This window comes from Nyctereutes procyonoides, unplaced genomic scaffold, assembly GCF_905146905.1.
Source record: "Nyctereutes procyonoides isolate TBG_1078 unplaced genomic scaffold, NYPRO_anot_genome, whole genome shotgun sequence".
Classification (NCBI taxonomy): Eukaryota; Metazoa; Chordata; class Mammalia; order Carnivora; family Canidae; genus Nyctereutes; species Nyctereutes procyonoides.
In genome coordinates this window covers 17,800,048-17,818,097 of record NW_026575125.1, presented here as the reverse complement: position 1 = coordinate 17,818,097, position 18,050 = coordinate 17,800,048, and the positions used below count along the sequence as shown (strand labels likewise).

At 45.0% G+C, this 18,050-nt stretch overlaps 1 protein-coding gene across 1 annotated transcript in view; it reads right to left on the bottom strand.

Moving 5' to 3' along the window:
- Positions 1-18,050, bottom strand: part of SMS (spermine synthase) — a 53,182-nt gene that overhangs the window by 17,748 nt on the left and 17,384 nt on the right. Inside the window, exons 2-7 of the mRNA XM_055338815.1 lie at positions 12,094-12,214; positions 8,065-8,155; positions 7,468-7,532; positions 3,150-3,325; positions 1,999-2,153; positions 547-636 (exon numbers count right to left, since the gene is read on the bottom strand). Coding sequence (XP_055194790.1) covers positions 547-636; positions 1,999-2,153; positions 3,150-3,325; positions 7,468-7,532; positions 8,065-8,155; positions 12,094-12,214 — 698 coding nt within the window. The remainder of the gene's footprint in view (positions 1-546; positions 637-1,998; positions 2,154-3,149; positions 3,326-7,467; positions 7,533-8,064; positions 8,156-12,093; positions 12,215-18,050) is intronic.

Genomic DNA, 18,050 nt, shown 5'->3' with positions numbered 1-18,050 from the left:
AGGAAGGCTGGGATGGGTTCTGGCTTCCCATGAATCTCTTAGAGATAACAGCCTTTCCCCTTCCTGATGCACAGGTGGTGCCATAAAATCTAATTAAAGGTTAGCTTGATTAAAGGTCAATTAGGTGCATGCCTACCCTACCCTCTGAGGTACATGGGAACTGTATTGATCTCACTACCATGCCCTTTCTTTTTTTTGTATTTTTTTTATTGGTTCCATGCCCTTTCCTCCTGTCCTTTCACTCCATAAAATCTGTGGGCTATAGTCTGGACTTTGCAGAGAATAACTACACAGCTGCCATGGATCATTCTCTGCCCAATCCTGCCAGTCAGTGTCCCTGAATAAAACTCTGTGTAAACCTATGGAATGGCCTACTTTGATTTAGGATCACAAAGTACCTTCTCAGTTTAGGGGGGTAAATTTCCTTCCCTGGAAGAGGATTTACCTTCTTAACCAATTATACTTAAAGCTGTTTAGGAAGGTGTAATTCAAGTCAATAACATATTATTAGTTGACTTAAAAATGTTATCTAGAAAACATAATTACCTGATAGCAGTCTCCTTTAAGATTGTCTAAGACGTCGCCACATGTTTTCCGCATGTATTTCTTACATCCATCAATCACCATTTGGTCGATGTTCAAACAAGTCAAGGAGAAATCTATCCTGAATTTGGATCTATTAAAGAATTCTGAAATAATAATATTTTAAAGAAAAAGTAAGGGCACCAGGGTGGCTTAGTCGGTTAAGCGTCCAACTCTTGATTTCAATTCAGGTCATGATCTCAGGGTTGTGAGATCATCCCCTGTATTCGGCTCTGCATGCAGTCTGCCTGAGATTCTCTCTCTGCCTCTCCCTATGCCCCCTCCCTGTGCGCACACTCTCTCTAATAAATAAATGAATAAATAAAATTTTTTAAAGATTTTATTTATTTATTCATGAAAGACACAGAGAGAGAGGCAGAGACACAGGCAGAGGGAGAAGCAGGCTCCATGCAGGGAGCCCGATGTGGGACTCGATCCTGGGACTCCAGGATCATGCCCCGGGCCAAAGGCAGGTGCTAAACCACTGAGCCACCCAGGGATCCCCAATAAATAAAATCTTAATAAAGTAAAATCAAATCTTAAAAAAAATAAAGGTAAGACAAACATAAATTTTACAACACTAATGTGGATATCAGATTTACTACCAAAAAAAAAAAAAAAAAAGAATGAGACCATGATTTCATTTTTATACCAAGGTCACTCAAAAAGAAATTTTCTCTTCTCATGAAGACCTTTCAGAAAGTGCTAAGCAGTAGACACAATACCAAGGATGCACCAAGGATGCTTTCTCTTTTTCTCAACTACATCATCTCTGCTGCTATTTGTAGACACATAAAAAGGCTATTGGTTAGCCAAACTGTGGAAGGAGCCTCAGTGTCCATCAAAAGATGAATGGATAAAGAAGTGGTCTATGTATACAATGGAATATTAATTACTCAGCCATTAGAAACAACAAATACCCACCATTTGGCTTCGACGTGGATGGAACTGGAGGGTATTATGCTGAGTGAAATAAGTCAATAGGAGAAGGACAAACATTATATGGTCTCATTCATTTGGGGAATATAAAAATTAGTGAAAGGGAATAAAGGGAAAGGAGAGAAAATGAGTGAAAATATCAGTGTGGGTGACAAAACACGAGACACACCTAACTCTGGGAAATGAACAAGGGATAGTGGAAGGGGAGGTGGGTGGGGGGTTGGGGTGACTGGGTGACGGGCACTGAGGGAGGCACTTGGTGGGATGAGCACTGGGTGTTATGCTAAATGTTGGCAAATTGAACTTCATTAAAAAAATGTTTTTTAATTTTTAAAAAGGCTATTGGTACTAAATGGAAATGTTTGTTCAAGGCAGTATTTATAACGCATTTGCCTCATAACAGTAACTGGAGTCTTAAGACAAAGGAGGAAGAAAACGTAAGAACCCAATTGAACTTGATCTCCAAACAAAGGATATCTCTACCATAGTGACCATCTTTGGTTTCAGTTTGACTATTTCACATAATATGCCCCCATCTCCACCCCCAAGAATCAGTACATCTTTGCCACTGTAATCTTCTTTTCCACTGCCCATGATGGCCTGGGTATATGCCAAATCACTCTCCGCCAGATCTAGGGAGGAAAAACAGGTACAAAATGGTTATTCTACCCAAACCCACACTGTAACTGGACTCATCACGCTAGAAAGTGCTGGAATCTAGTCTAAAAGGCAGTTTTTTTTTTCATTTTCAATCTTCAAAAACTGTAACCATGTGCAGAAGAGGTACTTTTTTTTTTTTGATTGTGGACTTTCCATCAACCCTACTCATCTGACACCCAATACAGTATATTACATACCAATACCTTGGTCAGTGGGGGAAAAAAATTCAGTCTTAAGAATGTTCTGATATGCTAATTAAAAACAATTACATCTTTTATTACATGAAATATGACATCTAAGAGTTGTTCCAAATAATAAGAGAGGGAGAAAGTAAACCAGGGTTTAGGGGAAACAAAACTGGTCAGGAGTTGCTAATTGTTAGCACTCAATAGCGAGGACACATGGGTCCATCATACTATTTTGTCTACTTAGGTTTGAAATTTTCTGTAACAAAAAGATTAAAAAAATAAGCAATCATATTTTCTTTATAGAAGTATAATCTAAATACTCAACACTAAGAATACTAAGAAATAGGAATTATCAAGACAAAGTTTTCATGGTTCTGCTATAAAACATCAAAGCCTGGGGCGTCTGGGTGGCTTAGTTGATTACGTATTCGCCTAGCTCAGGTCATGATCTCAGGGTCGTAGGTTAGAGCCCCAGGTTCAGGTCCAACTCTGCCCTGAGCAGTGTCTGCTTCCTCTGTCCCTCTGCCCTTCCCCTTGCTCATGCATTCTCTATCTTTCAAATAAATAAAATAAAATCTTTTAAAAATCAATAAACGAAAGAAAACATGAAAGCCCAGACAATCCACAGGTTAACAGGACATAAATATTCCTTTCAAAAAAACAGCACTTCCAAGGACAAACTAGGACAAATCCATAATGGTGGTATTTGTCAGGAAAGCACCACAATCTAAAAAACACTGTCACTTTGCCATGTGTTTGGGGTAGGGATGGAATACTTACTAACATCCCCACTAAGGATGAGAATATTTCCAAACTGCTTCGAGTGTAGAATTTTAATGTTCTGATAAGGTGAATCTTCATCATACACCACTTCATCTATGTCATACTCAACCAGGCGACCATCAGCAGTGGGCCAGTATCTGTCGATGGCCCCTCCTCGAACTATGGGTGGTAATCTGGAAAAAGGGAAAACAAGAATGAGCCTTACAGAGGAACACTGCTAATGGTAATGCTGCCTTGAAAGTGAACCTGGAGGCGGCTCAGTTGGTTAAACGTCTGCCTTTGGCTCAGGTCATGATCTCAGGTCCTGGGATCAAGCCCCGTGTTGGGCTCTCTGCTCCATGGGGAGGCCTGCTTCTTCCCCACCCCACTCCCACTGCTTGTGCTCTCTCTCAATAAATCTTTTTTTAAAAAAGTGAATCTGGAGGGGCGCATGGCTGGGTTAGCCGTCAAGACCATTCATCCCTTGATCTCAGGGTTGGGAGTTCAAGCCCCGGGTTGGGTGTACTACTTAAAAAAAAAAAAAGCAAACCGGGAAGGAGCGTACCAAAGCAGGTCACATGACCTCAGGCCAATTCCTGAATAGTATACAAATCTGAAGCTTGAGCTTTCAAGCTCTTTAAAATCTTTTTTAAAAAAAAGATTTTATGTATTTCAGAGAGAGAGAGAGTGCGCGCACACAAGCATGAGCAGGGGGAAGGGCAGAGGGAGAAGCAGACTCCCCACTGAGCAGGGAGCCCAACACGGGGCTCGACCCTAGGATCACGGGACCACGACCCAACCCAAGCTGAAGGCAGAAGCCCAACGAACCAAGCCACTCAAGGACCCCAGCAGGAATCTCTTAAGACTGCCTACACAGCCACACTGCCACTTCCACATTCGTGCAAGCGCACATGGATGTAATACCATCATCTGGTATAGAATCCATATTCAAATACCCCCACAACTGTCCCAATCATGTCATTTATAGCTGTTCTGCTTTTGAATGAAGGATCATATGCTGTATTTTGTTTTCCTTTCTAACCCTCATTTCATCTAGTATAGTTTTATCGCCCTATGTGTTTCAATACATCTCAGGAAGTCCAGACCAGGTATTCCGCAGAAAATCCCTAAGATGGATTTGCCTGAAGATCTCTTCATTAAAGTCAGGTTGGCATATATTTACACAAGCATCACCATCAGGGCCAGAAGATGTGTGCATGTCCTATTATTAGAGATGCTAACTAAATGTGACCACTTGGTTAAAGTGGATGGCATCAGATCCCTCCATTTGCAAAGGTACATTTTCTCCCTTTGAAATTACTAAACAGGCTGCCGAATGAAGGGTCTGATCTCCCAACAAACCTCCAGTAGTGGCTTTGGCATCTGGACGATTCTTGCCTGAATCAATTATTACTAGAAGGACTGCAAAGTGATGATTTTCCCACTCCCTTCTTTTGTAAATGCTCAGTATTTCAGACGTGAATGTATTAGAAACTACCAGCAGAGGACACTAAATGACAATGAAAACCAGACCCAGAAAAGGGGGTTGGCAAATCTAACAGGAACACAAAATGAGAACTCGCTGCATACAGAACACAACTGCATCCAAGTCACGTGTTCTCAAACACGGTGGTGTTCAACAGTAAAACAACTGTATGCTGAGATCTGCTACCTCGGACTTGCTGTAGTGAGGAGTCTGCCCTCCCACTCACCTGTTTCCAGGAATACTAGTCTGAACCTACCCTACTGAAGCTTCCTCTGAGCTAACACTATTAACTATAAAGAACACTAAGATCGGGGTGCCTGGGTGGCTCAGTCGGTTGAGTGTCTGACTCTTGATTTCAGCTCAGGACATGATCTCAGGGTCATGGGATAGAGCCCCGACTCTCACTGGGTGTGGAGTCTGCTGGAGATTCTCTCTCCCTCTGCCACTGTCCCTCCCGATACTTGCACTTCCAAGCACACTCTCTCTCAATAAATAATCTATTAAGAAGAAAAAAGGACACTGAGATTTACAAAGCAAATTTCCATGAACTCTCATTCAATCCTAACAACTCCTGATTTAACCACTTTTCAAGTGAACAAATACAGCTGCTGGAATGTTCACAGACCAGAGGTTTGTCTTGTAAAACGTAGAACCCCAAACAGGCAATACCAACCACCTCCTCCACCATCAGCAGCAAACAGAACTTGGGAGAGGCCTCTTCTGCCCCTGGCTGATGGTTGGCGCATGGAGGGAGGTGGGAGAGTAAACCACCTGTACATTAGATGAAGGTGACAAGTATCAAGTCATGGGTTTTGGGATGCCTGGGTGGCTCAGTGGTTTAGCGCCTGCCTTCGGCCCAGTGTGTGATCCTGGAGACCCGGGATCAAGTTTCCCATTGGGCTCCCTGCATGGAGCCTACTTCTCCCACTGCCTATGTCTCTGCCTCTCTCTCTCTCTCTCTGTATCTCATGAATAAATAAAATAAATATATCTTTAAAAAAAAAGTCATTGGTTTTCAGGGGAGGAAACCCATCCTCCAGTTGACACCCAGCCAGCTAGACACAATTACTAACTATGCACAAACTCAATGAAAATAAATATCCATTCTCAACGGTGTCACCAAGTGCCTCTTTAGCACCAAGTGCTAAAGATCTCTTTCTTTGATTGCAACACAATGGTTTATAATTTTATTTCTTTTTTTTAAGATCTCATTTTTAAGTAATCTCTACACCCAACATGGGGCTCAAATTCAGGACCCTGAGATCAAGAGTTGCACACCACAGTGACTGAGCCACCCAGGCAGCTCACAGCACAGTGGTTTTTAAAGACTGGCCAAGAAACAAGGATCTCTAACGGGTTGAGGAAGCCATTGATCTTGATGAAGTACTCCTCCTCGCATGAAGTGCATCTCCTTGTCATGGGCTATAGGAGATACTCTGGAGCCCTGCACAACTCTGGCTTCAACGTTCACTGCTAAAAATCAAAAATGACTCCGAGAGAGAAAGTCAGAATACATCTCCTGGGTCTCACATACACTGCGTCAACTGTGACATCTCCCTCACCCCCAAACCTCAACAAAACTTAATGGATGTAAGCTTATTTTCCTGGTTTCTTTCTTTTGAAAAACAGAATACAAAAATAAACTTTCTAATACTGAAAATTCAGATTTAACTCACCAGCCACAGGGGAATACTAATTTCAGATAATGTTATAAGTTACTGTTAATGATAAAATTTCTAAACAGGTCATTCTTCAGACAGAAAAATGGCGCCATCCTTGTCCTTTTGAGGCCAATAACAAAAAGTCTGCCATCGAGTATTCCCAATAACTTCTTGACTCCCTCTACCCTAATTTTATGAAAAGATGTAAGAACAGGGACATTGCAAAAGCAAGGTCTGTATTTTGAACTGAAAATCTGAAGCTTGACTGCACTCTCACTTATAAAACTCCTATTGCAAAAACAAAGACTTCGGGATCCCTGGGTGGCTCAGCGGTTTAGCGCTTGCCTTCCGCCCAGGGTGTGATCCTAGGGTCCTGGATCGAGTCCCACATCAGGCTCCCTATGTGGAGCCTGCTTCTCCCTCTGCCTGTGTGTCTCTGCGCCTCTCTCACTCTGTGTCTCTCATGAATAAATAAATAAAATCTTAAAAAAAAACAAAGACTTCTCATGAATCCTGAAACCTAGCCCCAATAAAAAGCAAGACCAAGAAAAATCAGAGGCATTTTATCTGTCATCGAGTTAACACATTTCAGAACACAGCAGGAATTCAAGTTGGTGCATAGATGAAAAACTGCAAGCACGGAAAGATGACAAGTCCAGAAAAGTGTGTGGGTGTAGACATGTTTTTAAGGACAGGGAAGAGGGAAATTTTAGAGCTGAGGAAATGCATACTGAAGTTAGGTGGGGTAAACAAATCTAGGTGCTCCGACAGATTCCAACAAAGCAGGTAAGTTGTACACTGTTAGGTTCGTTTACCAGCAGTTTGCTGCTTTCTACCCTACCAGAGATTAACCAACCTTCTAGTTCTCTTACATCAGTCCTGGAGCTTTCCTATGGGCTGATGAAACTATGCATGCTGAGCTATTAAGTCCTTCACATCCTAGGTCTTGCCAAAACAAATTCTATCTTCTAGAAAGTGTCAACGACATAAATCTGTATTCTGGTTGCTTCCCTCAGTGATGGCTCATAGTGTGTGTTCATAGATTTTGGTCTTGTTTGAGTGTGAGGCATCCATTAGCTCAGTCAGTCTACCATGTTGCTGGAAGCGGACACTACTCCGGGAAAACGCCACCATTCCAATTATTTTACCAGTGAAATAAATATGAAAGGACATTCAGGAGTGGACTTACCGCTTCACCCGCCCAGTACTGTCCTGACTCAATTCTTTCATTCTCTCTTCTACTTTGTTCAAAAGCTACAATTAAAAGAAAAGAAGTCAAGGGCTTATAGAATAAGCGGAGTGGAACAGCTAAATTTCCAGAAGGCTGAAGCCACTGTGACAGAGCTGTGCGATACTCCCGTCCTCCTGCATTCCTACAGCAGCCTCCAAGCCTGGCTCAGTTCCACACCCACACCAACTAGCCCACATGGCGCTGACCTAGCCTTAGTGTAAGTCACCAGCCAGATAATGGGGACAGGAGAGAACCTAAGGATAATGCAGATATCACATCCTGCTTAAAGGTTTACATTCCATCCAATGGAAAGTAAAATTACTCAGTATTCAAGCAGTCGAGGGAATGATGACAAGCCAGGTTCCTAACAATTGAGGAACCACTGTTTTTCTTCTAAAATCACTTATCTGTTGGGAGGAAAGTTTAAAGTTAGCTGGGAGATCAGCAATTAAGCAAAATCATTTTATCATTAAAAATATGAGACTTGATGATCCTCAAATACTTATAATTACAAGTAAGTAAATAAAAATTAGATAAATAAAAGTGAAAACCAACACTGTCAACTTCTTGGCCTTGCGAATCACCATCATAACTCTGAAGATCCAACAACACCAATCCATGTGGGTAAATTCTCAAATTGGCAAAGCTACAAAGGAAAGCATAATTTTAAGGTTAGGAACTGTATCATGGCGTTCAAAAGACGACACCAATCCACCCAATTAAAAGGAAAGACCATTGTTCTTTTTGTCCCTAAGTTACAAAGTTAACCCTTTTGCTTTCTTAGGAGAACCTCCTAGGGGTGAGGGAGCCACCAATCATTTAGGGAAGATTTATACAGTCACCTGATGCTAATGTTTTCATACAGAACAGGTTCTTGGGCCCAGAAAGTGATTTAGCAGCAAGTTCTGTGAACCTGATTTTTTAATATATATATAACTTTTTTTAAGTAAACTCCACTCCAAGTCACAACCCTGAAATCAAGAGTCACATACTCTACCGAATGAGCCAGCCAGGTGTCCCTGTGAACCTCAGTTTTAAGAATATTCCCTGGCGGGATCCCTGGGTGGCGCAGCGGTTTAGCGCCTGCCTTTGGCCCAGGGCGCGATCCTGGAGACCCGGGATCGAATCCCACATCGGGCTCCCGGTGAATGGGGCCTGCTTCTCCCTCTGCCTGTGTCTCTGCCTCTCTCTCTCTCTCTCTGTGACTATCATAAATAAATTTAAAAAAAATAAAATTAAATTTAAAAAAAAAGAATATTCCCTGCCACATGATCCGGCCAGGTTTAGCAACCACGGCCTTAAAGTGAAGAGAGGGTAAGAAGCGCAAACTAGGTACTCCCAATTAACCTTCAGAGAGTTCAAACTAGAGCCGTGGTTTTCTGACTGCAAGCAGGTGGTGGTTAAACTGATTTAGCTTGGGGACTGCAAACCAGATCCAGCCTGCAGGACATTTTTTTGTAAAGCCTTCAGACTAAGAATGGTTTTTATTTTTTTAAGATTTTTTTTTATTTATTCATGAAAGACAGAGAGAGAAGCACAGAGGGAGAAGCAGGCTCCACGCAGGGAGCCTAATGTGGGACTCGATCCTGGGACTCCAGGATCACACCCTGAGCCAAAGGCAGACTCTCAACCACTGAGCCACGCAGGCGTCCTGGTTTTTACATTTTTAAAGAGTTGTTTAAAATACAGAGAATGCGACAGAGACTCTTCATGGCTCCTTACCAAACAAGCTTTCTGACCCTTAATTTAGTGGGTCAGCACATTTTTCTTAAAATATCAGAGTGTATCACATGCAATAAAAGTCAATTATCTGGAGAAAGTATTGTTTCGGTCATAAATGTGTATATGTACTGTAGAGACACTGACAAGTATGCACGGGCTTATAATATAAAATTACTTCTTGGGGAACACCTGAGTGGCTCAGTGGTTGAGCATCTGCCTTTGTTTTTTTGTTGTTGTTTTTTTTAATAAATTAATTTTTATTGCTGTTCAATTCCCAACCAATTCCATATCCAACATGAATAACACCCAGTGCTCATCCCGTCAAGTATCCCCCTCAGTGCCCGTCACCCATTCACCCCCACCCGAGCATCTGCCTTTTGCTCAGGGTGTGATCCTTGGATCCAGGGATTGAGCTCCCCACCCATCAGGCTCCCCTCCCCATAGGGAGCCTGCTTCTCCCTCTACCTATGTGTTTGCCTCTCATGAATAAATAAATACCCTTAAAAAAACTATTTCTTGGTAGAAGTCATAGTTAAACATTTGAAAAATACTAAATGACAAGAATTCTATTCAGAGTACAGGCTGTGTGCTTGGATTAAAAAGTAAACACTAGTAGTTAATTTCACCTTCAGCCTTTAAGTGGGCCCCCCCCAATCAAGTTCAGGCCCAGGAGACCACAAATCATTTACACCTGAATGTGCCTATCATCCCTTCCCCCTCCACCACCATCAGCACAAAGGAGAGGAGCTGGGGAGAGGGAAGGGTAGAAAAACATTAACCTTAACCACTTGGATGGTTCTAGTGGTGTCCTCTGTCCGAGACCTCCAAGAACACAACCGATGCTGGAATTTAAGATCAAGTACCAACTTCAAGAGAGTAAAACCAGAAAAAAAGAGACAGGAAAAGTTGCAGGGCGGGTGAGTTGGAGAAAAGGAAAAAAAGGTGGCTGAGGACCAGGGCTCTAGCATCACAAAGTGGCCATTAACCAGAAGAAGTCAGGCCAGAAGCAGGGTGCAGTTCCCCTGGTCCACCTGAGCTGGTGCCTGGTCGCCTAGGCAGGGGTAGATAAGTGAGGTTTCAGGACAGGTACCATGGGGATGGGTCCCAGGTGACCAAGTGAGAAAAGAGGGAGACCAAGGTTGAAAATAAGTTTTTAAACTAAGCATGTCAATTTTCATTTTCTGCTTTCAGAAGCAACTTCTAAACAGCTCTTGTCATCCAAAATTCTGTTCCAGGAAGAATGCTAGGCCCCCCAGACAACTGGAAATGGTGTTATCAGTAGAAGATTCAAGAAGTGAGGTAGAGAGGTGGGCGGGGCCGGGCTACAAAGGCAGTTTAGTTAGGAGATTCTAAGAGAATCAAGGCTTCAGAGAGCCTGCGGGGGTGACAAGGTGACATGGTTCAATTTGCTGTGGTTCCCAAAGGATGGACCACATCCAGGACAGCAAGAGATCGTGGCAGGCAAGGTGGAGAAAAGAGGCCAGGACAGAGAGGGGCTGAATGCAAGCCTGCAGAGCTGGAAGGATAAAGGACAGCTGCAAACCTCTATTTCCAGGAAAGGTGCTATGGGCTGGAGCATGGAGGAGGGAAGGTAGGAGGGTTTGGTGGTGGTGTTGATTTGGAGTTACGCTTGAGGAGGGAATCATTTTAGATATATCTGAGGTATCTGCTTAACACATATGTGGAGATTTGCTACATAGTTGGAAATACAAATCTGGGTTGGGGAGAGAGGAGCCAGGAAAACTCCGAGAGGCATTAAGAAAGAGAAAACCAATTACCCCCACACACAGGGTGGGGCACGTTGACTTATAAAGAGAATACCGAGAGGGGGTGCTCAAAAGTAAAAGTTCCCCTCATCTTCCAGCATTGCCTTCTGGGCCTCTGTGAGATCCTGGGGGGTGGTTATTTTTCCTTTTAATAGAAAAACAAGGGAGAGAATGTGGGACACTAATGAAACCATGTGGAATTCTAGTACTTTGTACTCATTGGGGGAAATGGAATTAAAGCCATTGAAAATACCCAGGAGTTCACATGTGAAAATTAACAGTGCCAATTATGAAGCATCTTACTAGTTTTGCATACTAAACCAGTCTAGACAGGATACAAACCTAGACTTAGGAAAGTGCAAAGAGCTCAACACTCTGGGGTCTTCGATTATTGGTCAGTTCTCAATTTAGATTTCCTTTCCTAGTCCCAGAACACACTGGCTCTCATCTACATATTGATTAGGTAAAGTCTAGATAGTCTATAAAGGTCTTAAGGAAAAGAAAAAAACTTGAAACCGGATATCTTGGATCCCCTCAGCTTCCTGTCAACCTCCCGGTAAACATTCTCATTCTGCACTTGACTACAGTCCACATTAATTGCTAGTAACTTATCATGGTGAGGTCCACCGACCAGCAGCATCAGCACGCCCTGGGAGCTTGCTGAAAATGCTATTTACAGTGCTGCCCCAGAGCTGCTGCATCAGAAACTCTTGGAGTGGGGCCCAGGAATCTGTTGTGACCACGTCTGAATTGTGGCTTGCCAGTTCACACTGCTTCTGCTGCCCAGGGGTTCTGGGACCTGGCCACACAGCAGAATCACCTCGGCAGGGGGGAAAGGGTGCTTTGGAAAAATACTGATGCCCAGTGGCCTCAACCTCTGGGAGAGTGACTGGGGTAATGGCCTCTTGTGAAAGCACTCTCGGGAGAGTTCTACTGTGCAGCTAGGGCTGTGAAACACTGAATTCTAGCCACCCACCCCCGCAACAAAATGTCACTGAGAAAATAAGAATATCTGGATACTAGCCCTCCACCCCCCTTTTCTGACTGGCCCCTATCCCCCAAGAGCTGAAGTGCTCAAATCTGAAGGCCGCCTCACCTGCCATTTTTGTTTATGTAGGTCGCTAGATAACCATGGTCTTGCCAGGTGTGCACCGACTCTGTCATCCCTTGCTCCTGGAAAATGGACTGGAGGCCTTTTAGAATGGTCTCACCATCAGCTGGAGAAGAAGAGAGAGAAGGCAAGGTGGTCAGGATGAAACACATTCCAAAGGAAAGCCAATGAGGCACGGTTTGAGGACTGAACTTTTTAAGAAAACCTGAACAAAGAGTTGCCAATGTCACTCACACCCGTGAGGAGAGGCTACACAGATTACCAGGTAACACAAGAAAGACACCAAAAAAAAAAAAAAAAAACCAACCACAAAATAATCGTGTTATGGATGCAGACAGGTGTTCAGGCAACCAGAGATGACGCAATGTTTAGCCTAATCAGAAATCAAAGAGACGCAAATAAATGAGCTTCCATTTTAGAGTAAAGAAGTTAATGAGGATGTACAGTACTAGAAGGGACATGTCCACCCGCTGTTGATGTGTATCCTAAATGACTTCGAAACTTTTGGCTTTATGCTCCAGGTATCTCACAGTAAGGCTGGGTTGTTATTATAATAGGAAAAAATAAAGGGGGCCACTCAATAATACATTTCTAAATGGTAGAGACTGAACAACGGTTCCTTATGGGACAAGGAACTCCTTGTTCTCACTCCGCACTGTGACCCCCTCCTTGGCCAGATGCCCATCTTCCCCTCTCCCTCCCACCCACCGCCAAAGTGGAGCTCAGTATCACCTGTAACTCTGGGTAGGACTTCGGTCAAGGTTATAGAAAGTGCATTCATCTCTGCAGGGTCAACTAAAGCCAGAAACTTCAAGAACATCCAAGATTATGAGAGAGGAGAGGCAAAATGCAGTCTGGTCCCCTGTAGTTCGATCTGCCTGCCCCTAACTGCCTGAGAAGTGTTAAGGCAAAGAACTGAGATGGGACAAAAGGAATTACTCTGTACCGTCCCATGAGCCCTCCACGGGCCAGTGCTTTTTCCACATGACGGGGGAAAAAACAGTGTGGGCTGCAAAGCATCAAAACGAAGATGTCTGTGACCTGAACCCAGGCAAAAGGAAAAAAACATTCACAGCTGACCGCAGTGCGGTTTCCCAGGAAAATCACACTAGAATTTCTTCCATAAACTAAGTAGTGCCAACGCCTGGACTAGAGGTTAAGATTTTTTTCACCTTACATAGAATCTATCTCCAGCGATGTCTGGAACAGTGTTCTGAAGACCTTCCAGAGCACAGGAAGAATGAAGACCACAAACTGGGTTCAGAGGCTGACGTAGACAGCAGATGTGTCTTATTCTGACAGGCAACATCTTAAAAATCTAAAGTTAGTTGCCACTTAGAGCCCAGACTTCACCTATCCCCACTGTACTGGGTGGAACGGTGGCCCCCAAAAAGATATATCCACATCCTAACCCCCAGAACCTGGAAGCGTGACCTGATTTGGAGAAAGGTTTTCACAGATGTAATTATGGACCTAGAGATGAGATCATCCTGGATTATCCAGAGGGGCCTAAATCCAGCGACAAGTGCCCTTATGACAGACAGAAGAGGAGACGCAGGGATAAAGAGGAGCAGGTGAAGACAAAAAATTAGAGACTGGACCGAAGAGCCACAGGCCGAGAACACCAGAAGCCACCAGAAGCTGGAAGAGGCAAGCCAGGTCTCCCCTAGAGCCCTTAGGAGGACCACGGCCTGGCCAACAGTGTTTTCGGACTTCTGGCTTCCAAAACTGGGAGAGAATATGTTTGTTGTTTTAAGCCACCCAATTTGTAGCACTTTGCTCTGGGCTCTGGTGACTCACACACCCTCCAAAATGTGTTATTTTCAACTTCACTAAACACCATAGCAAACAGCGTGGCCCAAGGGGCAGGAGGGCATCCTTTTTTAATCCTTCCAGTCCCTGAACGTGGATGAGCTATTAGGACGGTGCAACCAAAAGGCACGGACACCACTTAAAACCAAACCAGATGGGTGTGCAGCCCTGAGCCCCCCAACAGGAGCAGGTGGAGACCAGAGGGTCACGACCTCGAGACCGGTAGGAGGCAGGAAACAAAGGGACCTCACACTTCTCACGGCCCCACCGGCTGGGGTTTGCCCCCACGGCAGGCATCTCCTGGAGAGGGCAGCCCCGGGAGGCCCGCGGAGCCCGAGAGCACCCCGAGAGCACCCCGCGAACGGAGCCGCTTCCAGGGCAAGGCCGCTCGCCAGGGACAGGGCCTGCAGAACGCACAGCCCCCACCAGCGCAAGCACCGACTGACGCGACGGGTGACCGTGTCTCATGTGCCTTCGGGAAACTCATTTGGCAGAAAATAGCTGGCTTCACTATTCTGAAACCGGTTTCGGAACTTAAAAAGGGGGGAGCCTGAATTATACCCTCTGAGTGATACTCGGTTGTAAGAGAGAAATCCACTCCCTAAAAAAAAAAAAAAAAAAAAAAAAAATTCCAATTTTAGGGACATCTGGGTGGCTCCGCGGTTGAGCATGTGATCTCGGTCCCGGGATCGAGTCCCACGTCGGGCTCCCCGTGGGGAGCCTGCTTCTCCCTCTGCCCCCCCCCCCATGAATGAAATAAATAAAACCTTCAAAAAAAATTCCGATCTCAAACTTCACAAAAAGAACTGATCTTGCTCAGTGTGCTTGTCAACTGAAGCCTGGCAGGGCCAAGCCACCGTGGTGAACACGGGGCGCCCGGCACGCCCGACGTGCACGTATCCCAGCAGTCCTTGCCCTGAACAGGAAAGCCACTGTGTCATTATTCAATCCCTCCTTGGCTAGAACAGATGTTTTCTGTTTTGGAAGTGTATAAAACAAATCATCACTCCTGGTAAACGGCCTCAAGAACGGGTTCTGTTGGCACAGTACACCAGGGAACACAAGTCCCCTCCGCTGGTGAGGGGGACAGCCCACACAGGGCCACCCTGCACGTCACTGGCCAGGCTGCACAGCGTAGGAGCACCTGGGCCCCAGGGCTGAGCCGGGGCGAACTATCTCCTGGGCCAGGGAAAGGGGTGGCTTTGTCTCCTACAACCCCTGACCCAGCCAGGGACAGCCTGGCAACCACCCCCTTTCTAACTGGCACCAGTAGCAGAAAAGCACCGATGGGGCTAATGGAGGCCTCCAGTCAGCCTTCAGATGGAAGAAAAACACATTATGAAAGACCCACTTGAGAGTTGTCACTTATTTCTATACTATGGGCTTGCTCCTCAGGTCAGAAGAAATCTGCCAGATCTGAATGTTATTTCTGGCTGTCACCACCACCTGGTCTTTTGTGGGCACTGAACGTGCCCAGCCCTGCGGGGCTACAGGGACCGTGCCCCTTCTACACTCTCCTCCTGTCTTCTGGTCCCCCACATTGCTCCCGGCCCTGGGAGAAGACTCCAGCAAAGGGCTCCAGAGCTAAACAACTGCCCAATAACTCTTTTCCAGAACCAAGGTTTGAAAATGAAAACAAAGCCAAAGACATGAGCTCCGTTAGGTTCAACAATGTGGCTTGCTTGGTCATCTTGATCTCAGGGGCTCAATAAATGCTTTGTGGGTAAATGAAAATTTATTTCAGCTGGCTAAATTCATCATCCATATGGCTAGATCTTTGCAGAGTTTCCAGAATATCTAAACCAGTGGTTTTCAATCCTAGCAGCACATTATAATTACCTGGGGAGTTTTTAAAACCAGTATGTCACATCCTAGATCAATTAAATAAAAATCTGCGGGTAAGAACCAGGCATCAGTATTTTTCAGAGGTCCCTGGGAAATTCCAATGTACAGCCATGGTTGAGAACCACCGAGCTAAACCACTAGATACAAGAACAAGAAATCCCCACTATTTCCAAACTAATTACACTCGAGTCACCCAATGGTTATAGAAAATGTTAAAATGGGTCTGAAAAAAGCCCAAACTCCTTACTAACAACAAGTAGCCTAGGACGTGCCCCAGAAAATGCTTTGCAGTTATCCAATTTCAGTCTTCATGCCTGTCTAGTAGAAACATGTAACATGACCAAACAAAACGTACTTGACTGTATCCTCAACTGCGACTGACAACATACGGTGTGAAAGAGTGTCTTGTCCCTCACAGGTCTTTGGCAGTCCCAGTCATACACACTACAAGTAGGTAGTGTCCCCTTTTGTTTAAAAAAAAAAAAGACACCCCCACCACCCAGGGGCAGAAGTGGGGCGGGCAATACAATCCCTTGAGAACTACTAGATACTCCACAGGAGTGAAAATAAGCCTTAGGTCAGAGCATACCCAAATTTGGAAACACAAGACTGCAATGTCATAAATGGCTGCAAATCAGAAAATTTGAAATTTTTATTGGTGTTCAATTTGCCAACATATAGAATAACACCCAGTGCTCATCCCGTCAAGTGCCCCCCTCAATGCCCGTCACCCACTCACCCCCACCCCCTGCCCACCTCCCCTTCCACCACCCCTTGTTCGTTTCCCAGAGTTAGGAGTAAAAGAGAGATAATCACAGGGCTTTCAAGAGGGCAAGGTAATCCAAACTAGGCTAACAAAACTTCTTAGAAAACTCTTAAGGACTTCACTTACCTCGATTTTGACCTCAAACTTTCTAACTGACATGCAACTAGTATGTGACTAGTATCTGACTCAGCCTTCCAAAGCGCTCAGCAACACAGTGACCTGTCCCCAGGGCAAAATGTGTCCTTTGTCCGTTAAATGACTCAATGTCCCCGTTTCCAGACCATTGCCCACTTTGTGTTTATTCAACAATAACTTAAAAAGAATCGACTTGGAGGTCTGGTCCAAATTAAATGTACCACTCCCAAAATAAAGAAAAGGATGAAAAAAGTGGGGTGGGGGTGGCACAGGGAATGAAGGCCCAAATTTCATCTCCCTGCCTCATTTTCTCCCAGAGATCCATCTATAGGCCGCTCTTGGGAGGGCTCAGACTCTGACCATCAGCTCCATCCAGATGGCTGAATCCCAAATCCATATGGAAACTGTGTCCTGCCTAATTGCCTACCACACTGTCCCAGTCAAGTCTGAAATTGGACTTGGGCTTCTTTACTCCCTCCCCAGATGTTAATACCCCTGCCACTATTTAAAATTCCCATGATGCTCCCCTTGAAGCTTCTCCCACAAATCACCCACCACAGCCTTTCTACCTACCCAAACTCACTTGGCCAGGTACCCTTGCCACCCATATACATCATTGCCTCAACCGTAAGATGGGGATAGCACTCTGCAGGGTTCCTGTAGGGAATGGGGCACCAGTGTTCCTTCCCTCCATCTCTCGTGGTCTGGTACTGCCATTTAATCAGCACTCCAGGGCAGCCCTGCATGGAGCCTGCTTCTCCCTCTGCCTGTGTGTGTCTCTTCCTCTCGGTCTCTCATGAATAAATAAAATCTTTAAAAATAATAATAATCAGCACTCCAGGCCCGCCTGGGTGGTTCAGTGGGTTAAGCATCTGCCTTTGGCTCAGGTCATGATCCTAGGGGTCCCTGGGATGGACTCCCACATCAGGCTCCCTGCTCAGCGGGACATCTGCTTCTCCCTCTCCCTCTGCCCTTGCTCATGCTCTCTTCTCTTCTCTGTTTCTCTCTCTCACACACACACAAATAAAATAGAAATAATAACCAGTGCTCTTTAAAGGGAGGCAGCCCTGAGTGCCTAAGCTCCATGGAGTAGCTGCACACACCCAGGCTTACTAGCCCAACCTGGGCAAAAGGGGGGGGTGGGGTGGGAGGGAACAGGGGCTCCTGGGTGGCTCATTGGCTCAGGTCATGATCCCAGGCTCCTGGGTGGGTGATCCCAGGGTTCTGGATCATCCTGCACATCAGGCTCCCCACAGGGAGGGAGCCTGCTTCTCTCTCTACCTATGTCTCTGCCTCTCTGTGTCTCTCTTGAATAGATAAAATCTAAAAATGGGGGGGGGCACAATGTGCTTCAGTTATACATATTCCCACTTCTTTCTTCCAT